Source organism: Cnephaeus nilssonii (genome assembly GCF_951640355.1).
Source record: "Cnephaeus nilssonii genome assembly, chromosome: 2".
Classification (NCBI taxonomy): Eukaryota; Metazoa; Chordata; class Mammalia; order Chiroptera; family Vespertilionidae; genus Cnephaeus; species Cnephaeus nilssonii.
The window spans coordinates 34,884,521-34,900,372 of NC_137073.1; the positions used below are offsets into that span (position 1 = coordinate 34,884,521).

Here is a 15,852-nt window from a genome sequence, read left to right on the forward strand (position 1 = left end):
AACTCTTAGTCACTTTCAACTAATTCATGGAATATTTACCCAGCTTAATACATTTCATCTATTATTTGATTAAAATCCGTCAAGTGTGCATGGGGCCTTGCTTTCCACTACACTCAGACCTCTCCTTTTGGACCAGAGCCTTTCAAAGCAACTTAACACCATGGCCCAATAGACCCGGCCCGCCCACTCCTTCCTCCCTCACTCCTTCAGCCCCAGCCCTGGCCCTCATTCTGGCTTCTGGTCATTCTGAACACTGTCTCCCCTCAGAACCTTGGCACTTGCCCTGCTCTGCCTGACGATATCCCCAGCTCTGTGCTTGGCTGGTTTGTCTCATCATTCAGGTCTTACCTCAAACGTCACCTCCTGGGAGAGGCCTCCCATTGGACAACTATCTCTGCAGAAGCTGCCCTGCTCCTCGCACTCTTCTCCTCTTTCCCATCTATTTTCCTCATAGCACTTGTCACCATCTGACATTACTCCTTATGTTTATTATCTCTTTCTCTTCACTAGGACACAGGCTTCAAGACAGCAGGGGCCTTGCCCACCGTATCCATGGCTACATCCTCAGTTCCTATTTGGTCCAGAGCTACACACGGTTGGCTCTCAGGGTTTCACTGAATAAAAAAAAACTGAACGAAGGTCAGAGTAAAACCCAGCATCAGAGGCAATATGGGGCCTCAAACGGCCTGACTGCGGCTCTGAATATTGTTGGCATGTTACACCTTCACTGGACCTTCAGTACAAAGGGAAACTGCAAATAATCACTTGGCCCCTCACGTGGGCCACATTGGCAGGTGATAATGGGATAAAGTCATAGTTTGCAGTTAACCTGGGCCCCACTCCTCCAAGAGGTGAAGGTTGTGGCAAAAGGTGTACACACATTTATGGATATTTATGCGGGACAAGGTGTGGAAAGCCAGATCTGATACAGGAGGGGCTGGTTAGAAGGGGAGGGGAGCCTGAAGCTGTGTTTGCCCAGCACTTTACACAAAATGAACATCAATGGTCCTATCCAAGGCTGGGGAGGTTAACTGAGATGATGGAGGGGTGGAAGGGTTCTCCCTGCTCCCTAAGCATTATCGAGTGCACTAACATAAATAAACATGCCCGTGGTGCCGACAGCCCAGGCCTGCCACTGTCACTTTGTGTGACTTTGGCCAATCTACTTACCCTCCCTGGGCTTAGTTTCTTCATCTATAAAATGGGCTGCTGCTTCCCCCACCCATCCAATGGATACCTACTGCATGTTCACTAGGGCCAGCCAGGTACTGGGTACACAGAGGAGGCCAATATAGACATAGAGAATCTGTAGAGAGGGTAGACGTAACAAACTCAAAAACACAATGAGGAAAGTACTCTGAACAAAAGGACAAGGTGCTACGAGAGAAATAGTAAGAGGGCCTTGGTTTGGAATGAGGGTCAGAGATCTATTTGAGGGCATGCCATCTGAGGTGAACCTAAAGGTTGAGTAGGAGGGCCGGGCAGGGGGTGGGGGGAACAGGGTGGGGCAGAGGGAGGCAGGCTATGGCCCGTCCATGCACTCTGAAGGCTGAGGTCAGGGCACTGGGGTCAGGGCACTGAAAGGCTGTGAGCAAGGAAGCGACCTGATCCTGGTTGATGCATGGAGGAAAGGCAGGTGTGGGCTCATAAGAGCTGGAACAGAGACCAGTTAGGGAACCACTGCAATGGCCTCGGTGACACATGGTGGCTCTGGACAAGCATAGGTGGGAGGATGGAAAGAATCGGGCAGATGTGCGTACACTCAGAGGAAGGACGGAGGAGATGTAGGGGTCTGGAGAGAGGAGGGTGAGCTAGATTTCCAGCTGAGGAAACTAGGTGGACTGGGGAGTTATTCCTAAGAAGGGAAAGGGTGGAAGAGAAGGACATTTCAGTAAGTGAGGAAGTTGGAGAAGGGGAGGTGGTTGTGGGTTATGAACTATTTCCTGTGGAATACCTAAAAGGTGATAAACTGGTAGTCTTACATGAGCCTGGAACTCATCAGAGAAGACCAAGTTAGAGAGAGAAATCTGAGTTTTCAGCACGTAGATATGAAGAGATTGTAGAGCAAAGAATGCTGTGATTCAGTGTCTGAAGGAAAAGAAGGAACTGCCCAATGAGACTAAAAATCAATAGCCAGGGAGAACCCAGAAGGGAGAGCCCGAGGGCAAATGGCATGGGCTGTCTAGAGAAGAGAACCTATCAGGAGAGAGGGGTGGACAGGTGTGCTGCATGTCTCTGAAGTGAGAGAGAGGGGACTGAAAAGGTCAAGGGAGAATGGGGTAGACACCAGGTTGGGGTGGGTTGACGTTCACACACAGGATGGGGATGGCTCTTTAAAGAAGCTTGGCCAAGTAGGCTGGGGGACAAAGGATGGTTGGCGTCTCTCTGTCTCCAAATGGAACACACTAGCGCTTGTAGAAATGTAGATGAGAAGAATCCGGTAACTACCGAGACTGAAGACACTAAGAGGGGACAGCTGCAGGGCTGTGGTTCCTGGGAGAGTAGGCTCCAGGACCCACGTGGAAGGGACTAGAGTCTGAGGAAGGGGCACTTCCTCCCACAGTGAAAGCCAACGGAGAAGACAGATACCACTTTGGAGGTCTGGTGACAGGAAGGTAGAAGCAGCAGCTACTTTACAGTATTGGGTGGGCGCGCGCGCGCGCTTGAAAATCACCTAGCACAGCGCTCACACTTGCCAAGTGTCCCCCAAATGCCATTTTGAGCATTACTACAAGTGTGCTACTACCCCCCTCACCTGTTCAAGTGCATGGCCTCACTGGCCTTATTTGCCTGGAGATTAAAATCTACCACAGATGAAATGCAAAGAGAAGGGGGAAGATAATATTAAGCTTCTGACATGCAAAAATAGAATTATATAGCTACTGCCTTCTAAGCATGATTTATTTCTTTTTGAAAATAGTTCATAATTATAAAATAACAAAAGAAACACCTGTGAATAGGGGCATTCCCACAGCATTAGAAACCTCCTTTGTGCCTATCGGTGATAAACTCTATTCTGAATTTCCTGTTTCACCTTTTCTTTATGGTTCTAGTACATAGTAATTAAAATCTATATTTATCCCCTAAACAGTATCAGCTCAGTATTGCAGGTTTGCATTTCATTCACTCTCCCCTATGTTGTATTCCACTGTATGATCACACCACTCTTTACTTATTCTTTCTACTGCTGATGGAAATGGGTTGTTTCCACTTATTACTTTCAAACATTCCTGAACTTGTTTCCTGAGGCCCATGTTTAAGTTTATTCAGGGTATACACTTAGGATTGAAACTGCTCTGTCAAGGTTTATGTTCTTCTTTAGCTTTAGTATCTCATGACAGATTAGAATTCACACTCCTCCCTTGACTTTTGAATTTTGGCTAGCCTGGTAGACATGAGTAAGTTGCACTTAAATTATTTTGATTTGTGTTTCCTTGGTTATAAGGTTGAGCATCTTTTCATGTATTTATGACCATTCTGAGTTTCTCTTCCGGGAATGCCATACATGGCTTTTGCGCATTTTCCTACTGAGATGCTCGTCTTTCTCTTACTAATAGGTAAACTTTTTCATATTTTCTGAAAACGAACCCTTTGTCAACTATGTGAGTGGCAACTGTCTCCTTCAGGTTTGTGACTTTTGGCCAAGGTTACCCAACATATGATTGGCTCATAGTATGGCCTTAGGGTGCACCATTCACATAAGAGGCATGTGAATCTTTATTAGGAAAAAGATTCAGATACGTTGGAATCTTTATTATGACAGGTTTCCAACAGATGATGCAAAAAGCCTTGAGAAAGGCGAAGCCTTTAGCTCACACAAAGGTAAAACGGAGCTAGCAGTGCCTTGGAATTATCTCTTCATTTTCTCTGGGATGCCTTTCCAAGAGGGGGTGGGGCAAGCTTTTACTTTTAAATTTTAATGCAGATGAATGTAACAATTTCTTACTTTATGGTATCCTATTTAAGAAATCCAATCTTATTCGAAGTTATAATATTCTGTATTTTCTTCAAAAAGGTTTAAAGTTTTGCCTTAAGTGTTTATCTATAATTTGTGCTTCCATAAGGTTTGAGGTAGGGGTCTAATTTCATTTAATTTCGTAAGGATCATAAGTTGTCAAAGGACCATTTACTGACAAGCCCACCCTCTCCTCAGTGATCTGTAATGCTTTGCAATGTATCTGGCTCCTATGTGTGCACAGGTCAGTTCTGATTTTTATTATGTTCCACGGGTGTATTTATCTATCCCTGTGCCAATTACTATGGCTTTGATAATCTGGAAGGTCAAATCCTGTATATTGTTCTGATTTAATATTATCTTCACAATCATCAGCCTCATATAAATTCTGGAATCAGCTTTTCAAGTTTCATGAAAAATCGTGTTGGAATTTTTATTAGAATTACAATGACTCACTACATATCAATTTTGGGAAAACTGATATCTTTAATAATAGTGGGAATTTCTATTATTGAATACCTTACCTCTCTTCATTTAAATCTTTAATATCCTTCAATATAAATGATATTCTTTTTTCCAGAAAGTTTCTATGCATTGCTATATTCATATCTATGTTTCTTTATTTTTTGTTGGTATTTCCAGTGGTATCCTTCCTCAGTTTGCTGTTGATGTAGAAGTATGTATTTAGTTTTGTATATTGATTTTATATCTAGTAACCTTGTTAAATAATTAAGGCTCATGTGAAAAATGAGTTCTATTTCTTCTGTTACAATATGTGTACTTTGTTTCTTTTTCTTATCTTCCATGCTAAGACTTCTAGTACAATGTTAAATAAATGTAGTATTTATGTGTCTCCTTCCTTATTTTCGTGTGTGTGTGTGTGTGTGTGTGTGTGTGTGTGTGTGTGTGTATTTATAACTTTTAAAGTTAAATTTATTGGGGTGACATTGGTTAATGGTTTCAAGGTGCAGATTTCTGTTACAAGACCTATATATGGCACCGTGTGCCCACCATCCAAAGTCAAATCACTTTCCTGATTTTAAAGGGAATGATATCAACATCATTGAGTATGATGATTGAAGCAGGTTTTTGATAACCTTACTCAGGTTAAAATTCACCTCTATTCCTAGTTTGCTGGTAGTTTCTATCATGAATGAATGTTGAATTTTATCAAATTCTTTCCCAATAACTATTGAGATAATATTTTCCTCTTTAATGTGCTAGTGATATTAATTTGCATGAATATATTTTTCTATTATTAAACCAAATAGCATTCTTGGGATACAGAGAGCTTGATGGATTTACCAGTACTTTTTTTTTCCAAATTTTTTTATTAAGGTATTATATGTGTACATATCTTACCATTGTCTCCCCCCCCCCCCTGCCCCCGGTACTTTTTAAAGGACTTCTATGTATCTATTCATAAATTAGACTGCTTTGCACAATTTACAATAGCTGAGATCTGGAAACAGCCCAAGTGCCCATCAGTAGATGAGTGGATTAAAAACCTGTGGTATATTTATACCATGGAATTCTATGCAGCAGTAAAAAATAAGACTCTCTTACCCTTTGAGACAGCATAGAGGGACCTGGAGAATATCATGCTAAGTGAAGTAAGTCAGTCAGAGAAAGACAAGTATCACAGGATCGCACTCATGTGTGGAATCTAAGTAACAAAATAAACTGACGAACAAAGTGGATCCAGAGACATGGAACACAGTGTGGAATCTCAGAGGGAAGGCAGGGGAGGATGGGTGGGTAGGAGGTAATCAATCAAAGACCTTGTATGCATATATGCATAACCCATGGACACAGACAACAGGGTGCTGAAGGCGGGGATGGGGGTCAGGGGCGGGCTAGAGAGGGTCAATGGGGGAAAAATGGGGACATATGTAATACTTTCAACAATAAACAATTATTTACAACAAAACAAAAAGCAAAAGCGGAAGTTAGAGTGATGCTGGACCATGAGCCAAGGAATGTGAGCCACCTTGGGAAGCTGGAGAAAGCAAGAAAATAAATTCCATGCCTAGAGTCTTTGGAAGGATTGCAGCACAGATAATCCACTTTGGACCTCTGATCTTCAAACTTATAAAATAATAAATTAGTGTTGTAAATAAATAAATAAATAAATAAATAAATAAATAAAACTGCTTCAATATTCCTTTCTTATACTGTTCTTGTCTAGTTTTGACATCAAGGTTACACTAGTCGCTCTCTCTTTTTCTATTTTCTGAAGGAGTTTGAAAAAGATCAGAACTATCTATTTTACGAATGACTGATAGAATTCTCTCATACAAATTTCTAGACCTTGTGGAAATATTTCTGTAATAGCTGTAAGGCTATTCAGGTTTCCTACTTCGTCTTTAATCAGCTTTGATGTTATAGTATTCTAAAAATGTGTCCATTTTGTGTAGGGTTTAAAATTTATTGGCATAAAATTGACTATAATATTCCCCTGTTATCTTTTTAATATCTGCTGTAGCTGCAAAGTTATCTCCATTAGCACTCCTACATTTTTTTTTAATTAATTAGGAAGGTAGTTTGTCTATTGTAGTAGTCTTTTCAAAGAACCAACTTTGGGGCTATTTCCCTCTTGGCTCTTTGTTTTCTTTCTCATTCATTTTCATTCTTATATGTTTTTATTATTAAATTTTTTTGACTAGTTCTTTCTATTTTCTTTAAGCTTCTTCCATTGTACTGTCATGATTATTTAAGCTGGATGCTAAGCTAATCAATTTGTCAGTCTTTTATTTCCTCTCTAATATAAGCGCCTAAGTTATTTAAGAGGAGATTTTCCTCCCTGAGGACACTTGGTTTAAGCAACCTGCTCTCCTACCAAGAGGAGTGGGGTCTAAGCCAACTCCTGATCCCCTCAACCCTCCTTACCATGACCCTTCTCAGGGAGAGAAGCCAGGAGAGAGGGAGACAATTTGAAAGACTTAGCATTTTTCTAGAGAGTGAGTGTCATTTCACTAAAGGGATTGTCTAAATTACTGAACTAAAATCTGCCATAAATTGAATTGACCATTTAGGTTACTCCTCCTATTCCCACTAATCAGTTGGCTGGGCTTGCTAAACACAAACTTAGAGAAATAAATAATTCTAATTTCAATGTAAGTTAAATTTGATGACTTTGCTCTAATTATAAGTAATTGTTATGAGTTCAGTATTCCAAACTTTTTAATCAAGGACAACAAATACAGTTATTTACTAGTTTTTTCTAATGGATTTCCCAAGCACATATTCTGGGGTCCCTTTCACCTTATTAGCAGCACATAACCTGAAGAAAAGATAAAGGCAAATGTTTTAAAATCTGCCTCCTGAGGAAACTCACTGTTCAAGCATTTATTCAGTAACTATTTCTGAGAGCACAATACTTTAGCTCCTATTGCTATGCCAGGTGCTGGGAATACAAATGGCCAAGACAGGACATAGAGGTTGCCTTCACACATTTATAGACTCCTGGGGAACAGAGACAAAGTCACAGGCAGCTCTCAGGAATGATGACAAATGCGTCACAAATAGTGTGGCGTGCAATGGGAGCACTCGGTGCAGGGGACCTGGCCTATCACAGGTTCAGAAAAGGCTCTTCTTGAGGAAGTGACATCAAGCAGAAGTGAGGCAGGAGACGTGAAAGGGGGAAGGAGTGTCTCAGGAAGAGGTCAGCCCATTCAAAGGCTTGGAGGCTGGTGAGGTCACTCAATGCATAAGGGCCTCGTAGAAATTCAGAACGGCTGTGTGATGGGCTTTCTAGTAAGAAAAATCTAGAAAGGCAAGCAGTTACCATCATGCGTGTCTCATAAACCACAGGAAGGAAGGTGCCTGGATTTACCCTGAGAACAAGAAAACACTGAGGGGCCTAAAAGTGGTGCCCAGTGAGGTTCATGTTTCCCCTGACTTTATAACACACTACACATGTATTTCTTGCAGGAACACTGAAGTCTTGTGTGAATTTATTGTTGTCTGAAGGCTTTATTTTGTTTTTTTTGCTTTTGGGGATCTCAAATAGAGAAGTAATCTAAATGAATTCTGAGGCAAAGAACATGTTTTTTCTAATACTATACATTTTTCCAAGGAGAACTCAAGCACCTTGGGATGACTCAAATAATACATCCAATAAATAAAACTGTACTCAGCACACACTAATGAAGGGTACAAGAACAAACCTCTGGTCAGAGAAGGCAGCATTTTAGAAAAGCAAGCTGAATGGGTCCTGCTCCAGCGAAGCACCAAGACAGGCTGCTTTCTGGCCTCGCTCAGCAGAAAACCAACCCTGCACGTGTGGTCCCCATCTGCAGCTGCCCTCTGCATAAAAGTCCATTCTTCAGAAACAAGCAGGATTTAGTCCCTTCCACTACGATCAGCATGCTAGTAACACAGATGTGTGTGTGTGTGTGTGTGTGTGTGTGTGTAGTAATTAGCAAAGGCTTCCTAAATATTAATGGTATAATTAGCAAAGGCTTACTAAATATTAGTGGTACTATAAAAATCTTTACTTTATAAATAGCCTTTAAAATATAGCCAAATAGGAAGCCTTGATGTTTCTCAGGCATTTCAAATTTACTATCTAGAACCAAAACCATTACCCTGTCTAGAACAAAAAATAATAAGAAAGGTAAGAGGTAGTGGAGAGAGCATTCTCTATGAGAGAGAGAGAGAGAGAGAGAGAGAGAAGAAAAAAAGAACTCATGGACACGGACAACAGTGTGGTGATTATGGGGGGTTGGGGTGGGTTGAGGTGGGTATAGGAGGTAGTTATGGAATAAAAGAGAAATATATATTTTATATATATATATACCAAATGCAATACATGAACCTGATTGAAACCTGGTTGGGGGCAGGGCAGTTTTAAAACACAATTTGGGGATAACTGGGGAAATTTTATTTTTGGACTGAATATTAGATATCATGGAATTAGTGTTAATTTTCCCAGGTGGGATACTCGGGGTTATTGTGGAAATGTCAGGGAATATTCTTACTTTAGGAGATACACATGTATATTTAAGAGTACAGTGCTGTGCTATCTCAACTTACTTCCTAATGTTTAACAACCGAGTGGGGAGCAATGTGGCAAAATGTTAACAAGTGATGAGTCTGGGTAAAGGGTGTACATGTATTCATTATACTAATATTTTTACTTTTATGTAGACTTGAACTTTTTCAAAAAGAAAGAAAAACAAGTAAACGAAAACATCACACAGAGCTATTTCAGGTAGAGAAACACTAAGCCGGTGGGCCTCACAAAAGCTGCTGACCAGGTAAAAGAAAGAGATCAGATCAAATGTGGGTCGGTGTAGGTGACAGTTTTACTCACAGAATGAGGGCTCGGAGATGTACTTCTGAGGGAAAGGCACTTACTTCATGCCCTTCCCAGACCTGGGATGGTGACCTCCCCCGCGCCTTACAGAGCCAGGTTCAGGGGCTCCCAGCAGCCAGGAGTTATGAACAGAGAATGGCACCACGCACTGGTCTAAAATCTTCAGTGCTCACCAGCCGTCACTGCTGCTTCGTCTTCCTACACAAGTCCCTCACTGTCCTGGAATCTCCTCTCACCCATCCCACTGCCATCTTCCTAACCTCATCCGTTCCCTCGCCCTCTGCTGTCACCAGCATGCTGGGAAACTAGCCAAGGAGTCCAGCCTCCTTAGCGTTGTGTCCCAGGAGGCACCCCACAGCCTCACGTCATCCTGAACCTGCCACCTCACCTCCCTGAATCCTGCTCCTTCTCCCTGTTCTCTGTGAATTCCTAACATCCTCCACTACGGGTTCTTTAGAAGACTTTAATTTTAAGGAAGCCTCTCTACCTTTCCTCAGTAGTACTACTACTTCCATCATCCCAACAGGAGAAGCCAAGGGCCAAGTGAGTAACTCCACACCAATAACAAAATGTCTGGCCTTCTAAAATCCACCACGTCTCTACCCAAAAGGTAGAGTAGGAGCTGGAGTGTTGGCCAACTCCACCACCTGTCCTCTCTGTGGATATTACTCTATGGTGGCGAGAGCACACCTCTCAGATGACTGGCAGCCCGCCCACCATCTTGCCCAGTCCTTCTCTGGAAGCCAAGATTAGAACATTTTTCCTTCTACTGAGCTCAAACTTATTCCTCGTGACTTCTGCCTGTTCGTCTTTTTTTCAAGAATCAATCAAATGAAATTCCTCTTCCCCTGATGGCTGCACATGAAAGTACCAGGTTGCCCTACTTCATCCCTTCCACACAGGAGGCCTACTGGCTGTGGCCCCTGACAGCTCAGGGACCCAGTGAGCTTGAGGAAGTTCAGCTCTCACAGGCTGTGGTCCAAACAAGCTCAATCCACCCAATGGAAACATCACATTGGGAAGCGTAAACTCTGCACGACATTGGGTCAGTGCAGCTGGGAGAGCTCTGGCTGGGGAAGCATCTTCTGTTAATGGCTTTTACTTAATGAAAATAAAAAGAAAGTGCAATAAACTATGAAGGGTGGCTCAGGATATAAAATAAATATAAACGCTTACCTCCCCTTGGAAGCTCTTCAGCAGCGGCGCTACCTGCTTGCGTAAATCCTGGAGCAAGAGGGATGGGTCAGGAAACAGCCATTTGAGAAGGAAAGAGAAGGGAAACATTCGTTAAGGCCTCCTAAAAACAGTTTTGAATTTAGGGATGGTCATCATTATATTAAGCAATCCTTGTCCCTCGCCTGTTTCGTGCCTTGATTCATACAACATAATGCCAACTGGTGCCCATGAACTCAAGAATATCATTACATTTGTTTCTACTAAACCCTGGTTATATACACCTCATTTCAAATGTGCAGCGACGCCAAGGCATTTGAAACCACTTTGGAGAACAGAAGAGGAGGGACAGTATGAGTGGGGGATGCCTGGGTGCAGGTACAAGACCCAGGTGCTCTGGAGTTCAGCCCACAAAACAATGCCTCTTATCTTACTAGGCTCATCCCTGCCAACTGGCACAGGACCAGCCTCCTGAGAACAGCAGCTTGGAGAGTACAGGAGATGACAAAAGTACTTTCGATTATAGCATCGAGGAAGGCAGAAGAACCACCTCTCTCATAATGATTGTAAATAAACTCCCCTCTGCTGTTCCTGCTATAACCAATTCACTATATATTTTACAAGTCATTTCTTTGGGCATTTTCATGTCTTATGACAGACCTGCTAAAATAACTCTTTAAAACAAGATGTGTGTCTGTACGCACACACACATACGTGAAGACAGTTGAAGAGAAATATTTACACACACACACACACACACACACACTGATATATATGTATTTCAAGTCACCAGCTAAAAAATTACCCATTCCAAATTTATTTTTGGCAGTTTGGGAAATTCCTCATCCGATTCTTCTATCTGCAAATATTACATGGTTTAGTACTAAACTAAAGAGCTAGAACCTAGGACACTCACTTCTGACCCCTGGGCCACTCCACTGCCAGTTAGAGCGGACAAGCACAATCCACTGCCCTTTGGAACCGAGTGGCCTTTGCTGTCTGGGCAGCACCATGGCTGCAGGCTCTGCCACCCCAGCCACCATGTGCAACCTCAAACTGAAGAGAGCAGGGGCCAGGCCAATCAAAACCATATTGGCACAAACTACAATTAGGGATGTAACGCAAAATTACAAAACCTAATAACCTGGTTACACATTTAATTCAGTAACAGGTTTTCCAACACTGTTTTAAATTTGCTTCATACTGTACCATTTATTGAGCAAAAAGCAACAAATATCTTAACACACAGAAGCGATATCTTTGAGATTATTAATATCAAGGTCTGTTGGTAAAGCCACAATAGTGCATTTCAACCTCCTCCCCCTTGAGTGTAATGCAAATAATAAGCAATGTTTACAGAGATGCTTCTATGTGAAATGAATTTTCATTATTCTCCAAACCACTGATTCACAACTCACTTTACAGATCAGAAAACTGAACAGAAAAATACTGGCGAGGAATTTTCTATGTAATGATGGTTTCGGGAGAAAACCATTCTGATTTAAAAGCAAAACAGTTCGCCCTGGCCAGGTACCTCAGTTGGTTAGATCGTTATCCCGATACACCAAGGTTGTGGGTTTGATCTCCAGTCAGGACACAAACAAGAAGCAACCAACGAATGCATAAATAAGTGGAACAACAAATTGATGTCTGTCTCTCTCTCCCCCTTTTCCCTCTCTAAAATCAATAAATAAACAAATAATTGGGGGTGGGAGGGGAGGCAAAACAGAAAAATACAAAATCCCCACCATGCAATGCTCAGCTGCACCTGTGAAGTACAAGCAGGAAACGTCCCAAAATATCCCCTGGATGCACAGCGTATGAATCTTAGGCTTTCAGCCCATTTGGGGCACTTGGGTGGTCTGGAAGGCTTGGTTCCCACTTTGGGGTGTGGTACTCACAACACCCCATGACACCTCTCCCACTCCACACACGCACACAATGCCAGGGCCAGGCATCACAGAATCTCGTACCATGGATGCAGAGCTGGTGGCCACTGAGATGTGTGGTGGTGTCTAGGTCAGAGTGGCACCCAGGACATGGCTGTTTAGGTTTGGAAAGACAAGCAGATGCTGGAAACAACCCTGGCATTACCTGTAAACAAAAGGAGGCTATGGCCCTGGCTGTTTGGCTCAGTGGGTAGGGCATCAGCCTGCAGACTGAAGGGTCCCGAATTTGATTCCAATGAAGGGCACATGCCCAGGTTGCGGGTGTGCAGGAGGCAGCCGATCAATAATCCTCTCTCATCATTGATGTTTCTCTCTCTCTCTCCCTCTCCCTTCCTCTCTGAAATAAAATTTAAAAAAACATTAGAAAACAAAAGGAGGCTATGAATTACAAATGCATCTTTGAAGTTATAAAATGATGTCTATTTTTGAAATATTTTGTAACCCTGATTTTTCAGGCTGTTTTACAAGTTAAAACAATAGGACCAAGGTTGTTTTTACTTTTAAGCTGTAGTGACAGATTTTAAAAAGGGGACTTATCTTTTAGAGATATGTACTAAAATATTTATGGATTAAATATTTTTGCTTCAAAATAACAATGTGGAGGGGTAATAGGTAAGAATAAAGACAAAATAAGTGTGTCGATGGGTTGATGTTTGTTACAGATGGATAATGGGACACAGGGGTTCACTGTACTCACCCTATCTTGTGTGCGTTTGAAATATAAAATGTTTTTAAGACACTATATTTCACTGAGATACACAAAGCCTTCAGCTGACGGGTCACGCAGAACAGGCAAAGAAAGAATTATGAGACTGGGGTGAGGGACTCGCTCTTAAATTACAACCTACCAACTAGTTAACTGTCATCTTCATCAAGTTAACCTGGAAATCTAAGGGTCATCTGGTCCGATCGCCAGCACAAGGTAGGAGACCTCACTGTGGTGTCCTGGTCACATGGCTTGCCTTCTCAAGGCCTGACATAGAAGGCAGCTCATCTCGGATCAGGATTTTCAAACACTGTGCTTACCAGTGCTACCAGCAAATGCGGGTATTTGGAAGAAAGTTATCCTGACGCAGGCGCAAGTAATGTTATTCTTCATTGGTGAATATTTTACTTTAAAAAAGTGGGAGAGAAAAAAAAAGTGGGAGCAGATTGGAAGTGATGCCACTCTCACTCTCTTTTCTTGAGTGGGAGATTGACAAAGCAATGACCAGGATCTGCCTGGGAGCGGAGAATGGCTGAACCTCCGCTCTCCCGGGCTCAGGCCTGCTCTCTGACTATGCCTGGCGGGTGGAGTTCAGCTCTCCCTTCGGCCCTTCTTAAGTATCTGAGAACCCTGCTCATCTCTCCATGCACCTTCCTCTCCACCCGTCTTCTCTCTGGACCAAACACCACTCCACCCATTCCTGTGACATCCTAGGCAAAGCCCTCCTGCCTGGGCTCCTTGTTCCTTGGGCTACTCTAAGTCTTGTGTCCCGCTCTCACTCTAGACACAGAATCTGTTAGTTGTTCTAAGTCCTTGTCAGTGTCTCTAATGCCAAGATTCTACTCTCAAGATTCGCATTGTGCATTTGTATTGGAACAAAGTTCTAGAAAAGAAAGGCATGGGATTTTAAGAGCCACTGAAAATATCCACTACCTCTACCCTCCTATCTGAGCTGCCCCAAATAAAGAATTCTAAAGATCTTTAAAAATACAAACTACAACCCTGGCTGATGTGGCTCTATGGTTAGAGCATTGTCAGGCAACTGAAGGGTCATGGTTTCAATTCCCGTTCAAGAGCGTATACCTGGGTTCAGGTTTGCTCTCCACCCTAAGTGGGTTGGAATGTGTGCAGGAGGCAACCAGTTGATGTGCCTCTCACATAGAATTTTCTCTCTCTTCCCCTCCCTCTCTCTAAAAAGCAATGGAAAATATATCCTCAGATGAGGATATTAAAAAACCCCACACAAAATACAAATACTCAGACTCCAGATTATATTGATGCTAGATAGGGACAATCTGAAAGAAATAATTTCTTTTTAAAGAACTTTCTATAGAGAGTACTAGGTGTACTGGTTAATAATGCGGATATTTTTCAATAGATGGAGTTACACATATGTTGATATATATGTGATTTGATATGTATGCTATTTTGTTGTATTGACAAACTTCAAAACTTCATGTGTCAAATTTTTTGAAGGTGTTAACATCATAGATATTTTTACACTTAAAAATGTCGAATTTCATGCCCCCAAAAAAAGAGCATTTGCGGGAAGTTTTAATTCATTACTTTATTTTGAAGAAAAGTGCTGATGAATACTTCGGGAAGCTTATGGTGAACATGCTCCAAGATACTTGTGAACGCTGGTTTAAAAGTGATGATTTTGATGTGAAAGACAAAGAATGTCCAGATCAACCGAAAAAGTTTAAAGGCCAACAATTACAAGCATTATTGGATGAAGATGCGTGTCAAACTCAAAAACAACTTGCAGAAAGATTAAACGTTGCTCAGCAAACAATTTCCGACCGTTTACAAGCAATGGGAAAGATTTTAAAGGAAGGAAAATGGGTGCCACATCAACTGAACGAAAGACAAATGGAAAACCGAAAAGACATCAGTAAAATGTTGCTTCAACAGCACAAAAGAAAGTCTTTTTTGCATTGAATTGTGACTGGTGATGAAAAGTGGACTTATTTTGAAAATCCCAAAGGCACAAAATCATGGGTTGATCCAGGTCAACCATCAACTGCAAGGCCAAATCGCTTCAGAAAGAAGACAATGCTCTGCGTTTGGTGGGATCAGGAAGGTGTGGTGTATTATGACCTTCTAAAACCAGGTGAAACCGTTAATACTGATCGCTACAAACAACAAATAATCAATTTGAACCACGCTTTGATCGTGAAACGACCAGAATGTGCCAGAAGACACGGCAAAGTAATTTTGCTTCACGATGACGCACCATCACACACTTCAAAACCAGTCAAAGACACGTTAAAAGATCTTGCCTGGGAAGTATTAACCCACCCGCTGTATTCACCAGACCTTGCTCCTTCAGATTACCACTTGTTCCGATCGATGGCACACGCACTTTCTGAGCAGCACTTCAAAACATACGAAGAAGTGGAAAATTTGGTCTCTGAATGGTTTGTCTCAAAACAAGGAAAGTTCTATTGGGACAGTATCCACAAATTACCTGAAAGATGGGGGGAAATGTGTAGCTAGCAATGGACATTACTTTGAATAAAGCACTTTTGATGTTTCTCTTGAAATTATCGTGTTTTGATTACAAAATCCGCATGGTTAACCGGTACACCTGGTATTTTCTTTCTTTCTTTTTTTTAAAATCGTCATCCGAGGATATTTTTCCATTGATTTTCAGAGAGAGAGTGGAAGAGAGAGGGCAAGACAGAGAGAAAGATTGTTCTTGGTTCTTATTTCCCTGGATGTCATTTAAGAGAGCTAGAATCCTCCT

The 15,852-nt window shown here is 42.0% G+C and overlaps 1 protein-coding gene across 17 annotated transcripts in view; it reads right to left on the reverse strand.

Moving 5' to 3' along the window:
- CUX1 (cut like homeobox 1) overlaps positions 1-15,852 on the reverse strand; it is a 353,788-nt gene that overhangs the window by 181,409 nt on the left and 156,527 nt on the right. For all 17 annotated transcript variants that reach the window (XM_079786418.1, XM_079786417.1, XM_079786416.1 and 14 more), the window contains one exon: positions 10,452-10,499. In XM_079786418.1, the coding sequence (XP_079642544.1) occupies positions 10,452-10,499 (48 nt within the window). The remainder of the gene's footprint in view (positions 1-10,451; positions 10,500-15,852) is intronic.